A 15,556-nucleotide genomic window follows, 5' to 3' on the forward strand; every position below is an offset into this window, starting at 1 on the left:
TTAGCACCTAATAGATAGTTGCACTTCTTGTTCTAGATTGATGATATTCACAATGGAACCAACTGATAATCAATCCACAGTTAACTGGGTAAATGTTACAACTTGCATACTTATGGAATTTTCTTGAAACTAAAGACATTTTTTTGGGGAGGTTGTCTGTGTCATTTTTCTTTTACTTGTCAAAATCAAAAAATAGCTGAAAGACAGACACACTATTTCACAGCAATAATTTGTGTTCTTTTTTTTATTTCAGCTATTTTACATAATTCTATTTACATCCATAATTCTATCCCCAATAAATTCAATTCATGTTGGTGCCGCTTTCCGCAAGGTCAGATACCCACTGACAATGTCCATGGGCAAACTACGAATTGAACCAAATTCCATGGAGTTGTTGTATTGTATCCCAGTCCTGGGGTCTTTGTATTTAGCCTGAAAGCACAAGAATTTAATTTATTACACTTGACAATACCTTGCAGCCTGAAATTTTCGCAGGTTTGACTTTTCTGATTATCTACAATCCCTACTTATAATGTACCATGAATAACATCCCAAAAGTTAAGAGAAATTCGGCATGTGATTCAAGTGTTACCGTAATTCCCTCAGTGTACAACTCCACAAATTGAAATAACTTTTTTTCTCTTTTAAAATGTGCTAGTGCTTCGGGAGAGAGTTAAGAAACTAGATCCCTACAAAACTTTCAGTTATCTAGTTCTACAAAGGTTTTTTCTTGCAAAACACAAAACAATAACAGTACAAAAAAAAAATAAAAAATGATCATGACAACACAAGGTAAAAGACTATGCTTCATCAAAGACACAAAACCCAAATAGAACATACAATCAGACACCGTCAAAGTAAAACAATTCATCTGAAAACTAAAACTCACTATACCTCACATAGCGATCACACAACAGTTTTATTTTACTTCCTTTCACCCAAGACCATAAAATTTTACTCTCCATCACCTCTTCTATCTGACTTATTCAGGCATGATGACAAGGAATTGTTAAAACATCAAGATTACCTAATACCTACAAATGGGAATAATTCAAATACCACTTACTGGCAAGCCAGAGAGGTCAGCATACTTTTTGGCAGGTTTGAATGAAGGTGGGGCATCTATGCTGCCGTCTGGAGATACAAGATGTCTATAATTTTATCCAGTTTAACCCTACATGCACCCTAAAGTTTAAGAAATACCTCTTATTACTCTTATGAACTAAATTTGAGGTATGCACTGTAACTTACATGGCAGGTTTTCAGCTCAGAAAGCCCAAGTGTGAAGGCCATAAATCCAAGAAGAAAATATTATAACATTCTCTAACATTTACTAAGATATTTATCATAATTTTATGTATGTTTGGATTCAACAAGGGTCATAGCAACGGGTTGGTTAGAACCGATCTGTCCAACAAGAGTGAATGGAATAAGTTTTATATCAAATTTCATTAACTCCTGAATGTTTGGATATTTGGAGCTTTTTTAGCTTCACCACAGTTTTCTACATAAGGTGACTTGGAATATGGGTTGATAACCGGAGTTGAGTGAACCAATCAGAACACTAGAAATGCAATATCCAGAGTTTAAAGTTTAACCACAAATAATAATCATAACCTGTGTTACTTACATGTTGGATCATCTTGTTTCCATGGCAGTCCCCTTTCTAATGTCATTATTTGTTTTAAATTTTTCCAGATCTTTTTCTTTCCTGCATTGACCCCGGAGTGCTGAAGTATAAACAGAAACCATTAATTGGATAGAGTAGCATATAACCCCATACATTAATTATGCATTCAGACTAGTAGACTTTGTTTTTAAACTTTTGTCGTGAAAGACAACGAAGTGAAATGCATAATTAATGTATGGGGTTATATGGTACTCTTTCCCATCAATTTAATATTATTAAATTAATGAGGGCCACTAGTTACTCAGTTGAAGCACTGTCCCGTGTTACCTTCGTTAAATGAAGTTGATTGATTGATTGATTGATTGATCATATAGGTCTTTGAGAAGAATAAATCAATACAGCAACCAAAATTTATCATTTATTCTTTGGACGAAAATATTGGTAATACATTAACCTAAGTTACCTCGAAATTAGAATCTTTGAATACAAACTGCCCGTTTGGCTGTGTACCGGCCTCGCTGACAGCGCTGTATGAAGACGGACTACTTGATGTTGAATCTAACTCGTCAGCTACACAGGGCTAAAACAAAAGAAAACATTAAAAAACTGAAGTTAAATGCTTTATCACTAAATAAACTTACAGTTAAAGGTCTTTTTCGCTTGCTTGGAGGTGCAACAGCCGCAGCTGGGCTGGATGAACGCTTCGGTTTTTTACTTCTACTCGAAGGCCTGCTTGACGCCATCTTGTGTAACATGAAAACGAGACAACAGATCGTGTTTTGATGAAGTGAAAACGAGGTTATCGTGAATTTTCAAAATGGCGCCTGGGTGAATATGTTGTTGTCAGTGGAGACGGTTATCGCTATTACAATTTTTCAAACAATTTAACCATGTAATACTCTAAGTTTTGCATTAATGAGTGGAAGGGATCTCAGGAAGTTTGTGAACTTTCACAGAACTGCCATCGGGGCTGCAGGTAGAGACAAAATACCAGAATTGGAAATAAATCATTTCATTTTGGAAATTTATTTCTGTATTTTTACAATGATTTCATGATTTTATAGTTTTAGGATATTTCCGGTCTTTTGTAATGTATGCTTTAATTTTTATTTAACTGATTTATTTCTTTGAGAGAAAGTCACTGGTTTATTAGTCCTTTTTATACTAGCATGTGCTAATTAACCCCAATAAATAATTTGTATACTTACTTATTTGGCGATTGTAAATTTTTAATGTTATTCAATGTTTTAGCAATGGTATAGATGTTCTTTAGATGCAAAGAATCTTTACTTTTGAAATGTTGGTTAAAGTAACAAGTAGTCATGAAGTTCTGAGATAAGATAATTTTTTTTTCTAAGTACAAAAATATGAAGTTATGTAAATGTTACTGATTTTGCAGATAGTTCACTTGTAAACCGCTTTATAGAAGGACATGGCAGTAATCAGTATAGACCAGCTGATTATGACAAACTTCAAGCTATTGCTCAGCTTAGAAAAGCTGCTGGAAATAGAACTTTGCAAAAAGTAGAAAGGATAACCAGAGCTACTAAAGAGAAAAAAGAACAGAATCTTCTTCAGCAGCACAAAGCCTGTTGGTCAAAAGAAAAAATAAGACTTCACAGTTTACAGCGGAAACTACAAAGTGAAATTGATGCACTAAGACCTGGAAGTCCTTTTGATTACAGTTCAATTAAGGAGTTCTTTCAAGATCTAGAAATTTATGAGGAAGTGCTCAGTGAAGACAGCAATGAGTTTAAGAAAAGCACCATTCAACCATTATGGGATTTAAGAGAAGACTTGCAATTCTGGCTTGGAGAGAACAGAGACAGAATTGTGATGGGTGAGTCAAAACCTTTAATTTCTTATCATAATCAAATTTTCAGAAAGCGCAAGTTCCCTTGACATGGTCACATTTCAATTTTCATCCTGTTATGTTTCAGTCTTTCATTTATCTTTCAGGTTTATTATATATCTTTTGTTCTTTCTACAAGGTCAACTTGAAAATAGGCACTCAGTGGAAGATTGTGAATTAATTCATTTGGCAAATACAAGGATTGGCCTTTGAAGATTGGTTAAAAATGGCTAAACCTTGGGCTGATTTCATACACGAAGAATGATCCTACTAACAGTTGGCAATAAAGAAACTGTTAAGCTGAGCTTGCTCAGTCGATACCCTTATCTCTAAGACTGCTTTTGATAATCTTATTAGGGGTTGCTGACAAAGAACATGCAGATGTGCTCAAAATTGTGGAATCGGTCAAAATTCAGCAGTGCACAGTATTAGAAAAACTTCAAATGGAACAAGAACAGCTTGAGCTGGAACTGGACAGTTTATCATTACATGAAATTACAGGATTGGGAGTGGTGTCTGATGTTGGTATTATAGAGACAGGCATTCCTGTTGAAGCATTTGATTTGGAGTGCCCTGATGAACAGTTGAAGGAAACTGTTTTGGAAGAGTTTCTTCTTCTGGATAAGAAATATGAAGCTCAGTTAGAGTACCTAAATCTTAAATATCAATATGTCAAAGAGTAAGTACAGTAAATTCTTGAGTTTGAGGCAGGTTTCATACACCTCCCACATCACTTTTGGACAAAAAGTTGTGTCAGGAGATCTTCTTGGTTGTAGTTCTGGCTCCAGAATTTCTTAAATATTAACTGATGTTTACTGGACAGGTTAACATGTATTATAACCCACCCATTAATTTTGGCGCAATTTTATTGCATACTTTACGTCATGTGGTGCAAAATCACAGGACAGTTATCACGCAATAACCCCTGTCCATCTCGATATTTGTCCTCCAATTTTTGTCGTGAAAAAGAAACATAGTCAACACAATAATTCCATTCTCCTATTTACATGAAAGGAAATCAAACTCATTTTTTTTTTGCTTGCTTGCTTGCGTCAATCACGCGCATTCGCCATCAGATCACCACTGGCTTTTTTACTGTGTTTACGCGCAGTTTAATTGCGATGTGAAAATTAATGGGAGGGATATAAAATAAATAAACCCCGTTCTGCCTTGCTGGTATGTCGGCTGATAATGTCCTTGGGTGAGAGATTGTCCTCAAAATTTCATATTTTCCCTCGAAGCTTTGCTTCTTGGCCAAATATTCATTTTTCAGACAATCTCTCAGCTGTGGACATTATCAGCCGACATACCAGCCACCCGAAGGGGTTTATTTACTAAAATAATATTATTTTTGCCACAACTGTCACCTCACCCTTGGACCATCCTTTTTTTTTTTATTTAACCCTTTAACTTCCATGAGTGACCAAGACAAAATTTCTCCTTATCATATCAATACAATATCAATGCAATATCAAACAAAAAAGTACTGAGAATAAAGGAAAAATAAAATCAGGAGATTATCAGTTGACCCAATACCAAATTCTCCAAACTTACAGATAAGATTTGTTTTGCAGACAGTAAGGAGGATTGCTAATAAGATCTTAATAATGAAATCTTAATAATGAGATCTTACTGATGAAATCTTGTGTTTCTCAAAAAAACACAATGCATTGACCCATCAAGAATTCTTACCTTGAAATTCGAGAGCTTACCAGTAACAGCCATGGAGATTACTTCTTCTCAGGTTATTGGAACATCAGTAAACATAAATTTTCCATTCAAAACTGTGAAGTTGGCACGTAAGAGCTAGTCAAGATTGTCTCACAAATTCTCAGCACTCTTTGATTTTTATAGACTATGAGTAGTACATTTCCTCTGCTGGGTGGAATGCTAAGTTCTTATTTGGTCACTCATTAGTGTTCCCCACACTCCATGGTCACTGATAACATTTAAAATACTCCAGGGTAGAGAAAGGTACTGCTGGAACATGTCTAGTTACTAAAAAGAAAAGATATAAATTAAAAGTGGCATTAATATTTAAAGTGTAACTTAAATTACTTTTTCAGATCCAGCAGTGGAGGTTGGTCAAAGCATGATCATTTACACTTTGTTCATCTAATGGACCAGTATCCTCCTGAGATGCCAAACAGAAGGATGCTTTATATTGACAGGATGCTAAGAGAAATCTCACATAAGACCCGCTCACAGCTGGTATTAATTTCCTTTAATAATAAACAATAACATGTCCATAAGATTTTGGTATGGAGAATAGATGCAAGTCATGTTGTGATACTCACTGACAGTCACAATGATGAAATGGGTAAATTTTAAAGCTATGTTATATATATTTTAGGTTGAGCACGAAGAATGGCTTCTTGCACACAAATTTTACCAAGAGCAGTTTTCCAGCACACTTCGTGCCTGGGCCCATGATAGACAAGACTTACTTATCAAGGTCAAGGTAACATTTATCGATGCATGGGCAGCTTATGAGGAAGCTGCAGAGAAAGCCAAAACAAGGAAAAAACAGGAACACATCTGCCAAGAGCTCTATAAGAAGGTTGGTCCTCAGCAGTTCTTTGGAAATTTCATTTGAATTTAGTATTGGTAGGAAACACAGGGACAAGACTTCAGAACAATGTGGCAAGGTGATCATAGTGAAGTGGTGAATGATGCATGTAAAAAAGGAAAGAGAGACCCAGTTCATAGGTAAGATTCTGCTTTTATTTCCAACCATTTCAAAATCTGTGTTGAACTTCTTTCAGGTACTTGCATTCCGTGAGCAGAAGCTTGAAGCACTAAAGTTGCAAGCAGTTATTGCTGCAAAACAGCAAGAGGAAGAAGAAGAACAGCTGAGAGCTGCAGAAGAGAGGGAAAGAAAGTGCAGAGATAAAAAACATAGACAGGTATGAGTGGATTTGGAGTTTTATTATAATTTATATTATATATTATATTTATATTTTAATTTTTATTATAATGGATTAATGCTTAATTAAGAAATTATAATTATAACTTCTTTTATCACTTCCCTGTATGCAATCCCACATGGACAGTCATGCTTGGATTCCACTGCCTACTCAGGCAGGTTTTTTTAGGCTTTTCCAGGTATTATAAATCTGGCAGAAAAGACTGTGTAGATAATAACAGTAACTCAGTAGTGTTTGCTTTTTATCAACATCCTTCTCTTGCAAAAAATGCAAATAAATCACTGCTCAATTCCAGCTAAAATCATGACTCAGTCCAATGCATATTTGACAGTAGCCCATAATCACTTCCTAAAGTTGGTAGTGAAGTAATTCAAGTTGTACGTGTAGTCATCTCAGAATTATTTTGGGTGAAAATTTCATGTGTGATGCAGTAAAACCTTTCTTACAGATCCAGGAATTTAAAGACTTGAAACAGAGGGAAAGAGAGCTTTCAGCCCAAGAGGAGAGAAAAAGACTGTCAGAGCTTCAAGAAAAAATGGCAGAACAAGCTTTGTGGGATAGAGAAAGGTGCAGTGTGTATCTTTGAATGTTTTAGAAAATATAATGATTTAAATCATTTTAACTCCAGCGTTTGATACATGTGAATTAGCTGGTTAGCAGTTACAATCCTTGACAAAAGTTTGGTCTGCAAAAGCTCACTTACATAGCTTAGTGTATGCGCCCAATTAGCTTTAGTTAGAAGCTATTTGTCTTTGTATGTACAACTTATGTTGAGATCTTCACCTCCAAAAGCTTTCTCACTATTACAAATTCTTCATGTCATGTAATTATTTCAGGCATAGGCTAGTGAAAGTTTGTCTTTTTTTTTAATTTGATGATTCACATCACCTCTTTGCTACAATTACTTAGTGTCTAATTTAGCCGATAGACAAGGAACGGGAGAATTGCAGAATGAAAATTCTCATTATTGACTGAGCACCAAATATTCTTCAGAGTACAGTACCGCAAGGAGCAGTTAAAACTGCAGGAAGAAGAAAAGCAAAAAGCCAGAGAGTTGGCTCTTGAACAAGAAAACGAAAGGCAGCGACGTTTGGACAAACTTAGAGCACAGGCATGTGTGGTTGTGTTGTTGTTTCATTCTAATCAGTAACTTAAAAATGAAAATGACAAAGTGATCCTCACAAGTGAAATAAAATTGAAGAAATTGTAAAAAGAGAAACTTGAAAAAGATTTAGTCTAAGACAAGGCTGGAGCCTCTGTCCCCTCAGATATGAGGAGAGCCTTACTTCTTGCCTCTCTACAAAAGTGCACGTTTGGAGCCAGGCAAATTTCATTTATGTGTGGCCTCACATTATCGCTTAGTAACAGTTATCCCCTCTATTATAAAAAGTCATCATTATCTTTTATCTTTCAGGTGCAAGTTCATGTAGAAGATGATCCAGAGAGATTGTACAAACAAACAGAGGTAAGCGGTGAAAAAAAAGTTACTAGAGGAGTGAATCATGTTGGAAATAAAAGAAAACGTGGATAATTTGTCACAAAGAACAATTCTGAGTCCTATGTAAGGTGTTCATGTGAGTGTAGCAAGCGTGAATGCAAGATTATGTAACACTGCAAAACTTTTGTGTGCTTTGGGTTGTTAGTTTTTGGCAGTGGGCTATCAGTTTGTAACTCCATCAATTGCATTCATCAATCATGTCCTCTGTTTCTTCTGGTAGCAAGATTTAGCAGAATAAAGCCTGTGAATTTGAAGCAACCATTAATATACCTATTACACCACTTTATGTGAAGCTTGTAACTAGTTAATTTCTTGTCATCAGTTGAACACTTAGGGGCAACACCTGAACTGCCTCAGTGTTCACATGAATCAAAGCTAGACACTACATAACTTTTGTTTCCAGACCCAAACATCTTCATGGGTCACTTGAACAAAATAAAATATCCAGTACTTAGAACCAATGTTTGTTTCTTCTAACTATTAGGCATCTCAAGCACGCATGGCCAGTATGTACGAGGAAGAACTTGACCTTCAGCAACCTCTCTTTGCTGTCCATGGCTATGATGAAAAACAGGTCAAATACACTTGATATGACTGTATCATTTTCATCTTCATGTGCAAAATTAAGACAGTGAGAAACAAACTCTTATTAAGATACTTTACCCTGAAAGAACCATCCCAGATGGAAAGTTCCATTACCAGTCACAATTAAAATCATGAAACTTTGTTGCTGTTTTTAGGTGGCTGCAGACAGAAGATTGAAGGTTGAAAACGCACTTAGAGAAGCGGGCATCCATCACACTGACTATGCAAGACGGATCATGGCCTCTATCAAACCCCCCCAGGAGCCAAGAAAGGACCAGCATTCAACTGTGTTCAAGTATGCTTCAGTTTTTAGAAATAATTTACAACAGAGTGGGAGGTTCTTCATCCAGGTTTTGAGCTTTGCAAATTACACCAAAACCAATTTTATATACTTTTGACCACCCCTCTCTGTCTTCCTCCTTTTCTTCCTCCTTTTCTTCTTTCAGCCAGCATCATGCCGGGCCACAACAAAGCTTTTTCCAACACTTATGAGATTTTTTATGTTACAACTCAAATGGACAATGATACACATGAAGATTTGAGAAAATGTCCTTGAAAGTTTTAGAGGCCTGTTTTATGAAATGTCCACATTAGGGCTAACTTCAATTTGAGTCGTTGGGTAAAAGCAGCATATCAGAAGACATTGTGGAAAAAAGTTTTCATGATAAAAGTACATTCAAGACAGAGGGGAAATTATTTGAGCAAGAATTTGCAGTGTGCATTTGGGGAAACACAATTAGGTGTTTTTCTGTAACCATAAAACAATTCTGGTTGTATTGGCATTCTCTCAGCCAACATTAAAGACAGTGAAGTACAATCCCATGGAGTATTCAAATGACAAGGAATCTTTGGTAGCCTTTTCAAGGCTGTGCTCTAAGAAAAATTGAAGGGAGCCCACTGCTCTGAAACTGTAAAATCCAGGGTGCCCAGCATATACTTTTTATGAAAAAACTAAGATTCCTGAGTCGCCCAAGAGCAAAAGTAATGTGCCAGGGCCACCAGGCACTGCTAGACCACAGCCCTGCATGTGATTGTTGACAAGCATGGCAAACATTCAATCAAGAGTCCTTGGAACACTTAATTAACCTTTACTGAGATAAGTGTTTATTTTGCAGAAATGACTGATGTATGCTTATAAGCAGAAGTGCTTTGTGAAGATATAGTGGATAGTGATTTATGCATTTTTAGTAGACATAGAGAAGTACCTATTACTTTAGTTTTTCAAAAATACAACATTTTATGCCAAGCTGTACGCTTGAAAGAACATGATATTCATGTCAGTGGATGGATACCAGTACTAATTATTTATTGCCTGTATGAACTCATAAAAATAATAAAATTACAAAATTGTTTCCTCTTTTATGTTAAAAGGATCTTATTTATAATATTCAGATCCCTTAAAAATCCTGTCAAGCCAAATGCACTTGTGCCTCCCTGTAGATGTCTTGTAAATTCATCTAAGATGCAGCTGCACTTCAAATTTGCAATGTAATTGAATGACTGTTGTTGTTGTTGTGGAAAAATATGAAAATGGCTACAATGTCTTACTCAAGTTGTCCACGAGAAGAGTTTTTCTTTGCAACTAAGGTCTTTCAAACACATGTCCTGTAGTTTTTCTGCCTCCTGATAATGTCTCCACTGTCCATGCGAGATGCTTTGTTGCAAAGGACACTCACTCCCAAGGTAGTTTTCTTCAGTGTTCATGCTTGGAACATTAAAGGCCACTGATGGTTGGTGTACAAAGAAGGTGGCTTTAAAGTCTCCTCCTTGCGATTCCTTCAGTAGATGACACAGTTCATACAGACATCCAGGAAGAATTGGACCAGAAATCTCCAGGCTACATAACTAGAAAGAGACCATCACAATTAGAGCACTTTTTGTTTAAGATTTAAAAACCCAAAACCAAAGTAACCATAGTGGGCATTATTGCAGCAATGAAAATATCTTAACCCTTCAAGGTCCTTTAACCCTTAAGAGTGACTAGTATCTCAGTGGTTTTAAAACAAGCCGGCAACTGCCGGAGTTCTGTCAGCTACTTGATTGTATGTCACTGGCTACTCTGGTCATAACAGTCTGCTCGTGACAAACAATCTCAGCATTATCAGAGCCGCCTACTTTTCCAGAGTCAGCTGCCTACTTCAAAATATTTTGAAACCCCTGGTATCTAATTTCTCCTTACAATATTACTCCTGAATCACACATTAAGGTCATGAGAATAAAGGAAATGATCACCAACTAAAGAAGCTCTTCATTGTTAAACAAATTCTCTTTGTTTAACACCTTAAGAAACATATAGAGAACAGTATGGAGAATATGTACACTGATGTAAAGGGTTATAGAACCAATGAGAATTCACAATAAACTAAGCAACCAAATTATTAGAAGTGTCTGTAAATAAACAACAGTACTTGTTGTAGCATGTGTACTTGAGCAGTACACCTCACTCTCACAATGCTTCTTTCTACCCAGGGCCAGGTTGTTATAAGTCCAAAGAGCACCACCACAAGGTTAAATTTTAATCTGGGTTTCTTTGTTTCTTTATTCAAAAGCCTTTTCGGATAATTCTCTCTGTCCTTTTTAGGGGGATTGAATCATAACATTGTAGACAAAAGGAATGGTACTAAATTTTCTTGTAAAGCTTTCAAATCTGAAATTAAAGTTTGCTGGTTGCACTTTGCTATTTCTACTTAAAAGCAGTTTGCTGGATCCTATACCTGTGTCATAGCCTTAGCTTGTTGATGCTTCATAGTCCCCTGGTTTACCTTCAGACCCTTTAGAGTGGCTCCCTCAAACGCAACAGGGGCCAGCAATGTTGGCGGCACCTGAGCTTGTGGTCCAGTGTTGGCTGTCAAACTCTTACAGTTGAGTAGGAAGTTAAACAATGCAAGAGTATCACTTCCTTTCACTAACACAGTAGAAGTTGGATGTTGATCTAAAGTTCTTAGGCTGTTCCTCTGATGTGGTGTAACAACTTTAGGTTTTAAGAGTGGAAACTGTTCCTTATCAAGTCCCATGCTTTCTAGCCACTCACACTTGTTGCTACTCTCGTCATCAGAATCATCCCCAGACTCAACTCCTTCCTCTTCGTCAGAGTCTTCATTCTGAGAATCAGACCCAAACTTTTTCTTTTCTTTAACCTCCAAATGTGGCATGGTAAAGTTAATTCCTGGGATCGGAAAATATAAGATTGTTGAGAGAAAATTAAATTTAGGAGAAAAATATATATTTTTAAATAGAATAAGATGGTAAGTTTTGAACTTGGTAAAGAAAAAGAGAAAGATTTTCTTTGTCTTGTCACATGCATGGGAAAAAGAAAAATTCTAAGTGCCCATGAGGAATCAAACCTCAGACCTTCGGATTCAGCACTCCAATTTTCTACCACTGAGCCCAAGAGACTATGGTGAGCAAGGACCAGTACGAAGTTCATGAAGGACACACATACTGCTGGGATCAGCAGTGTTAACATTCCTTATCCTAGTACTAAGAGAAAAAAATCCTTCTCTAAAATAGTATTTGCAGGGAAAAATTACTGATTTAGTGACTGGGCATTTTAAGTGGGAGATCACATTTTATGCATCTTATAAACAATTTAAAGCAGTAGAGTGCATAACATCAGTTTTCCCAACCCCTTGGAGTTTCGGTGGTTATGTGAACAAGAAAAGTGTTCAATTGCTTTATAAAACATAAACTTATCAGTAACACAATAAATTCTTAAGTGTCACATCATAAATTCTTGTCGATCTAAATAAACCTATTGACCGATGCAAGTGCACACAGCAGCTCAGTTGTTTTATTCAAAACCAGTTGCAACCTTGTCTGTGGTGGTAGGTACATGTAAGCATATTTATTCAGGGGTTCAAATTACATTACATAATTGTACTGCTAGTAGCAGTTTTCATCCAATCACAGCTTAAACAAAAATTACCCTAGTTACCCATATGCAAAGGCACAAGGTTATAAGCCTAAGTTTGTAACCATACAAGGTTATAAGCATCTGATAAAGGTTTTCAATTAAATATTTCTGCAATGATTAGCGCGCTCATCGGACTAAATCTGTTCAGTGATGTAGTCTTACCTTCACTCCTCAATGCATCCCGAAAACCTTTCGTGGTGGGTGTTATAAGGACTTGAACTGCATCATCCCTGTTTATTCCAGCTGCCTGAAAAAGCATATTGGTCTGATTTGCAACTAGATAAAAATAAGGACAAAAACCGACGCGTACCAAGTTAAAAACAGAGCGAAAACCGGACACCCAGTCATGGTGAAGAGAAGATGCCATTTCCTCTGTGATTTGAAATTGTCTTTTCGAACTCGTTTTACCATCGGTTGATTTGCGTGGAAAAAGTTCGAGCCACGGCAGAGAAGGGTGCATCCAAACTTTGGTAAAGGAACAAAATGATTCAGGATAAGAATTACCGTTTCCATTGGAGTCGATTTCTTTTGTTTGGCAACGAACAAAATTTGACATACCAGCACCTTCGTCAAATGTTTTCAGTGTTCCACACCAATTAAACGTCTTCGAAGACGTAAATCTTACTTTAGTTTTTAAGCTCCAGTCTAAAGGAAACATTTCTGAGCCATCGTTCTTAGTGATCGTCTCTTCAGCTTCAGCTGGTTGAGAATCGGCAACGTTAGTCTCCCGTCTTTTGTCAGATGTATTTTGATGTTGAGATTTGTTCCATGTTTCACGAACAGTGTTTGTGGATCTATTTTCCTGATCCTCGTCCAGTCCATCGAGGGCACTAAACAACCTGCATTCTGACGTTTTCTCGTCTGAGGTGAGGTTTGCCTTTTTCCTCGGAGAACACCTAAACGGATTCGCTCTCTTTAACGACTTTAACCCCTGGGAGCGGCCATCTTGAATTCGTCCATTAATAGGTTTTAAAGCGTTTGAAGTCCGTTTTGAGGGGTTTTGTGTCAATTTCTTCTTTTTTATCTTTAATTTTATAACTCCGGAAGGTTTCTCGAGCTGAATAGGTTCAGCTGCGTGATTTTCTTCCATGTTAAAGAGCGACAATTATTTCCTTACAAAATTGCTTCCGACGAAGCACGGTGGTTTTTATAAATTCCGCGCCAAATCATCACGTGATATTTACCTTACTAGTACCAAAGCCTTCTCTCTTTTAAAATCTCTTCCAAACATTGCATTCCAACCAAGATCTTTTTCAGTGGCCGCCGTCACAATACAGGCTGTATTCTGAATTGGAAACAAACTATCAAGACAAATGTCTCCAAGTAAAAAGTTTTTCTCCGGATCCTTGTGGAGTTCTTCTAAATTTCCCATTGCTGTCTTTTAGGATTTGGGGTCATTTTCCGTCGTTCAGTCTATTAGGATTTGGGGTCTTACCACCGTTCCGTCTTTTCGTATTTAGGGTCATTTTCCGCCGTTCCATCTATTTGAATTGCCAAACCTAAATACTTCTACACGTGTTGAGTATCAAGGAGCACTTCGGTGTAAAAGGGACTGGAAGGACGCATTTGGAATGTAGTTTTCTAAAAAAAAAATGTATTTTATGGCAAAAACCGTTCTTATGCTTTATCTCCCTTTTGTATTAATCGCCATACTTTATGTCATCGTTGCTATTAAAATCAAATCCCAGAAGACTCTAGGCAGGCAATCAGCCTATACAAGAAAACAATACTTAAAGAGAGACAAATGTGCTGATGATGTCCGTTGCCATCGTGTTAGTGTTCGCAGTATGCTAGCTGCATCTTACCATATTTTTGTTTCTTTCGTATTTTTTCATCGAATATGACCGTGACACAGTCCTGTAACTTTCTTTAATTCGGGCTTTCGGCCATTTTCTGTCCCTTTTAAACAGTGTTTTAAACCCTTTCACCTGTTTTATCTTCAGTTGAAATTATTGCCAAGATCTCAAGAATCTTATGAGCTTCTTTTTGTGTTGATTGAAGGCTTATATGTCAACTTGCTTAGTAGTATTATACAGTAAAGAGAGGCCCAGAATAAAATTTTTATTGAATAAAAAAAGAATCGACTGATAGCTTCCATCAGACTAAGTACTGTCTACTGGAAAATCTTTTTATAACACTTTTGTCGTCCTTTTCTAACGATACTGAATGAAAACGTAGACCGCGGTTGTAAATTGTATTCAACGGTACATTTGATTGGAAAAACATGGATTTCACTTGTTACAATCAGTAAGTAAAAATCAGGCTCAAGTATTCGAAGTAAAGCTTCATGAAATCGTCAACAATTTTGATAAACTGACATATCAGGTTGTATGTGTTTGTAGCCTCAACTCTTTCAATTATGGAGAACTACAACATAAGAAACATAGTACGCATCGTCTTATTGGTCAATTTAGTTTCCGAGCGGATGCTGTTTTAGGTTATGGAGCCCGAATGCATGTAGCTAGTTATGTCACAAACGCAACAGAACACATTTTTTCCGGGCTCCATTAAGTAATAAATACACTTAGAGTACTTAGGATGTTGGGAGATCACGGGGAAAGCTTACAAATCACGAGCCGAAGGCGGCGAGTCATTTATAAGTTTTCCTCGTGTTCTCCCAACATCCTGCGTGTATATACCACGTTCTAGGGCTCGGAAAAATATGTTCCATTGCGCAAATAAAAGACGCAGAATAGATATTGTAACATATCATTTTAGCATGTACAGCAATGTGTGATAATGTGTTGTTTTCCCTGAGCTTAATAAGGGCGTATTATGCAACAATGTTTTGAATACTCATAATGCATAACTAACATAATTAGCATAATTAGTATAGTTAATTGACAATGAATGTCATCTCAATTTGCCTTCATTTTTCAAAACTTGATGGCACACTACTTGTAATACTGTACAGCGGAATACCCAAAGCTGCCTATTCTCCAACCTAGAAAAGTACGCCGTAAATTAACACATTTCTGATCTTATTTGTTGTCACAGTTATTCCTTTCTATGGAGAATGAAAATTTTGAGAAAGAAAACCAAAGGATCGATAGAAATCACCTCTCATCCTGAAGTCTAACGAACAGTGCATTGATAATAAATGTTACAGAAAGTCAACAAAATTTCAATGCGTACTTATGACACAAACGAA

General features: G+C 36.6%; 3 protein-coding genes and 1 long non-coding RNA gene across 4 annotated transcripts; 1 reads left to right on the top strand and 3 right to left on the bottom strand.

The window, feature by feature from the left end:
• Positions 1-226: 226 nt before the first annotated feature.
• LOC111342507 (INO80 complex subunit C) lies at positions 227-2,394 on the bottom strand. Its single transcript, XM_022949601.2, has 5 exons — positions 2,272-2,394; positions 2,094-2,210; positions 1,631-1,730; positions 1,067-1,134; positions 227-432 (listed from the first exon to the last, which is right to left on the bottom strand). The coding sequence occupies exons 1-5, from the start codon at positions 2,383-2,385 to the stop codon at positions 307-309; spliced, it is 525 nt and encodes a 174-aa protein (XP_022805336.1). The 5' UTR covers positions 2,386-2,394; the 3' UTR covers positions 227-306.
• A 71-nt stretch (positions 2,395-2,465) lies between these two features.
• On the top strand, positions 2,466-9,854 carry LOC111342501 (coiled-coil domain-containing protein 148). Its single transcript, XM_022949593.2, has 12 exons — positions 2,466-2,606; positions 3,030-3,470; positions 3,840-4,161; positions 5,549-5,693; positions 5,836-6,042; positions 6,248-6,388; positions 6,858-6,976; positions 7,403-7,520; positions 7,824-7,874; positions 8,392-8,481; positions 8,648-8,787; positions 9,608-9,854. The coding sequence occupies exons 1-12, from the start codon at positions 2,546-2,548 to the stop codon at positions 9,615-9,617; spliced, it is 1,845 nt and encodes a 614-aa protein (XP_022805328.2). The 5' UTR covers positions 2,466-2,545; the 3' UTR covers positions 9,618-9,854.
• LOC148719507 (uncharacterized) lies at positions 4,830-15,547 on the bottom strand. The gene is made up of 2 exons (XR_015993850.1): positions 13,590-15,547; positions 4,830-5,480 (listed from the first exon to the last, which is right to left on the bottom strand). It is a non-coding gene; the product is annotated as an uncharacterized LOC148719507 (long non-coding RNA).
• Positions 9,782-13,550, bottom strand: LOC111342502 (protein downstream neighbor of Son). Its single transcript, XM_022949594.2, has 3 exons — positions 12,568-13,550; positions 11,207-11,658; positions 9,782-10,337 (listed from the first exon to the last, which is right to left on the bottom strand). The coding sequence occupies exons 1-3, from the start codon at positions 13,493-13,495 to the stop codon at positions 10,041-10,043; spliced, it is 1,677 nt and encodes a 558-aa protein (XP_022805329.2). The 5' UTR covers positions 13,496-13,550; the 3' UTR covers positions 9,782-10,040.
• Positions 15,548-15,556: the final 9 nt, after the last annotated feature.

The sequence above is a fragment of the Stylophora pistillata genome, chromosome 12 (assembly GCF_964205215.1).
Source record: "Stylophora pistillata chromosome 12, jaStyPist1.2, whole genome shotgun sequence".
NCBI classification, from domain to species: domain Eukaryota; kingdom Metazoa; phylum Cnidaria; class Anthozoa; order Scleractinia; family Pocilloporidae; genus Stylophora; species Stylophora pistillata.

What these genes read in the sequence shown, in the direction of transcription:
- LOC111342507 (XM_022949601.2), bottom strand. Translation starts at nt 2,385, where the DNA reads ATGTTACACAAGATGGCGTCAAGCAGGCCTTCGAGTAGAAGTAAAAAA. An exon ending in TCAAAGATTCTAATTTCGAG is followed by an intron (nt 1,731 to 2,093) that starts GTAACTTAGGTT and finishes TTTATACTTCAG; the next exon opens with CACTCCGGGGTCAATGCAGG. An exon ending in GAAACAAGATGATCCAACAT is followed by an intron (nt 1,135 to 1,630) that starts GTAAGTAACACA and finishes TTGTATCTCCAG; the next exon opens with ACGGCAGCATAGATGCCCCA.
- LOC111342501 (XM_022949593.2), top strand. Translation starts at nt 2,546, where the DNA reads ATGAGTGGAAGGGATCTCAGGAAGTTTGTGAACTTTCACAGAACTGCC. An exon ending in AAATATCAATATGTCAAAGA is followed by an intron (nt 4,162 to 5,548) that starts GTAAGTACAGTA and finishes TTACTTTTTCAG; the next exon opens with ATCCAGCAGTGGAGGTTGGT. An exon ending in GCCAAGAGCTCTATAAGAAG is followed by an intron (nt 6,043 to 6,247) that starts GTTGGTCCTCAG and finishes AACTTCTTTCAG; the next exon opens with GTACTTGCATTCCGTGAGCA.
- LOC111342502 (XM_022949594.2), bottom strand. Translation starts at nt 13,495, where the DNA reads ATGGAAGAAAATCACGCAGCTGAACCTATTCAGCTCGAGAAACCTTCC. An exon ending in GGATGCATTGAGGAGTGAAG is followed by an intron (nt 11,659 to 12,567) that starts GTAAGACTACAT and finishes TTCCGATCCCAG; the next exon opens with GAATTAACTTTACCATGCCA. An exon ending in AAGCTAAGGCTATGACACAG is followed by an intron (nt 10,338 to 11,206) that starts GTATAGGATCCA and finishes GTCTCTTTCTAG; the next exon opens with TTATGTAGCCTGGAGATTTC.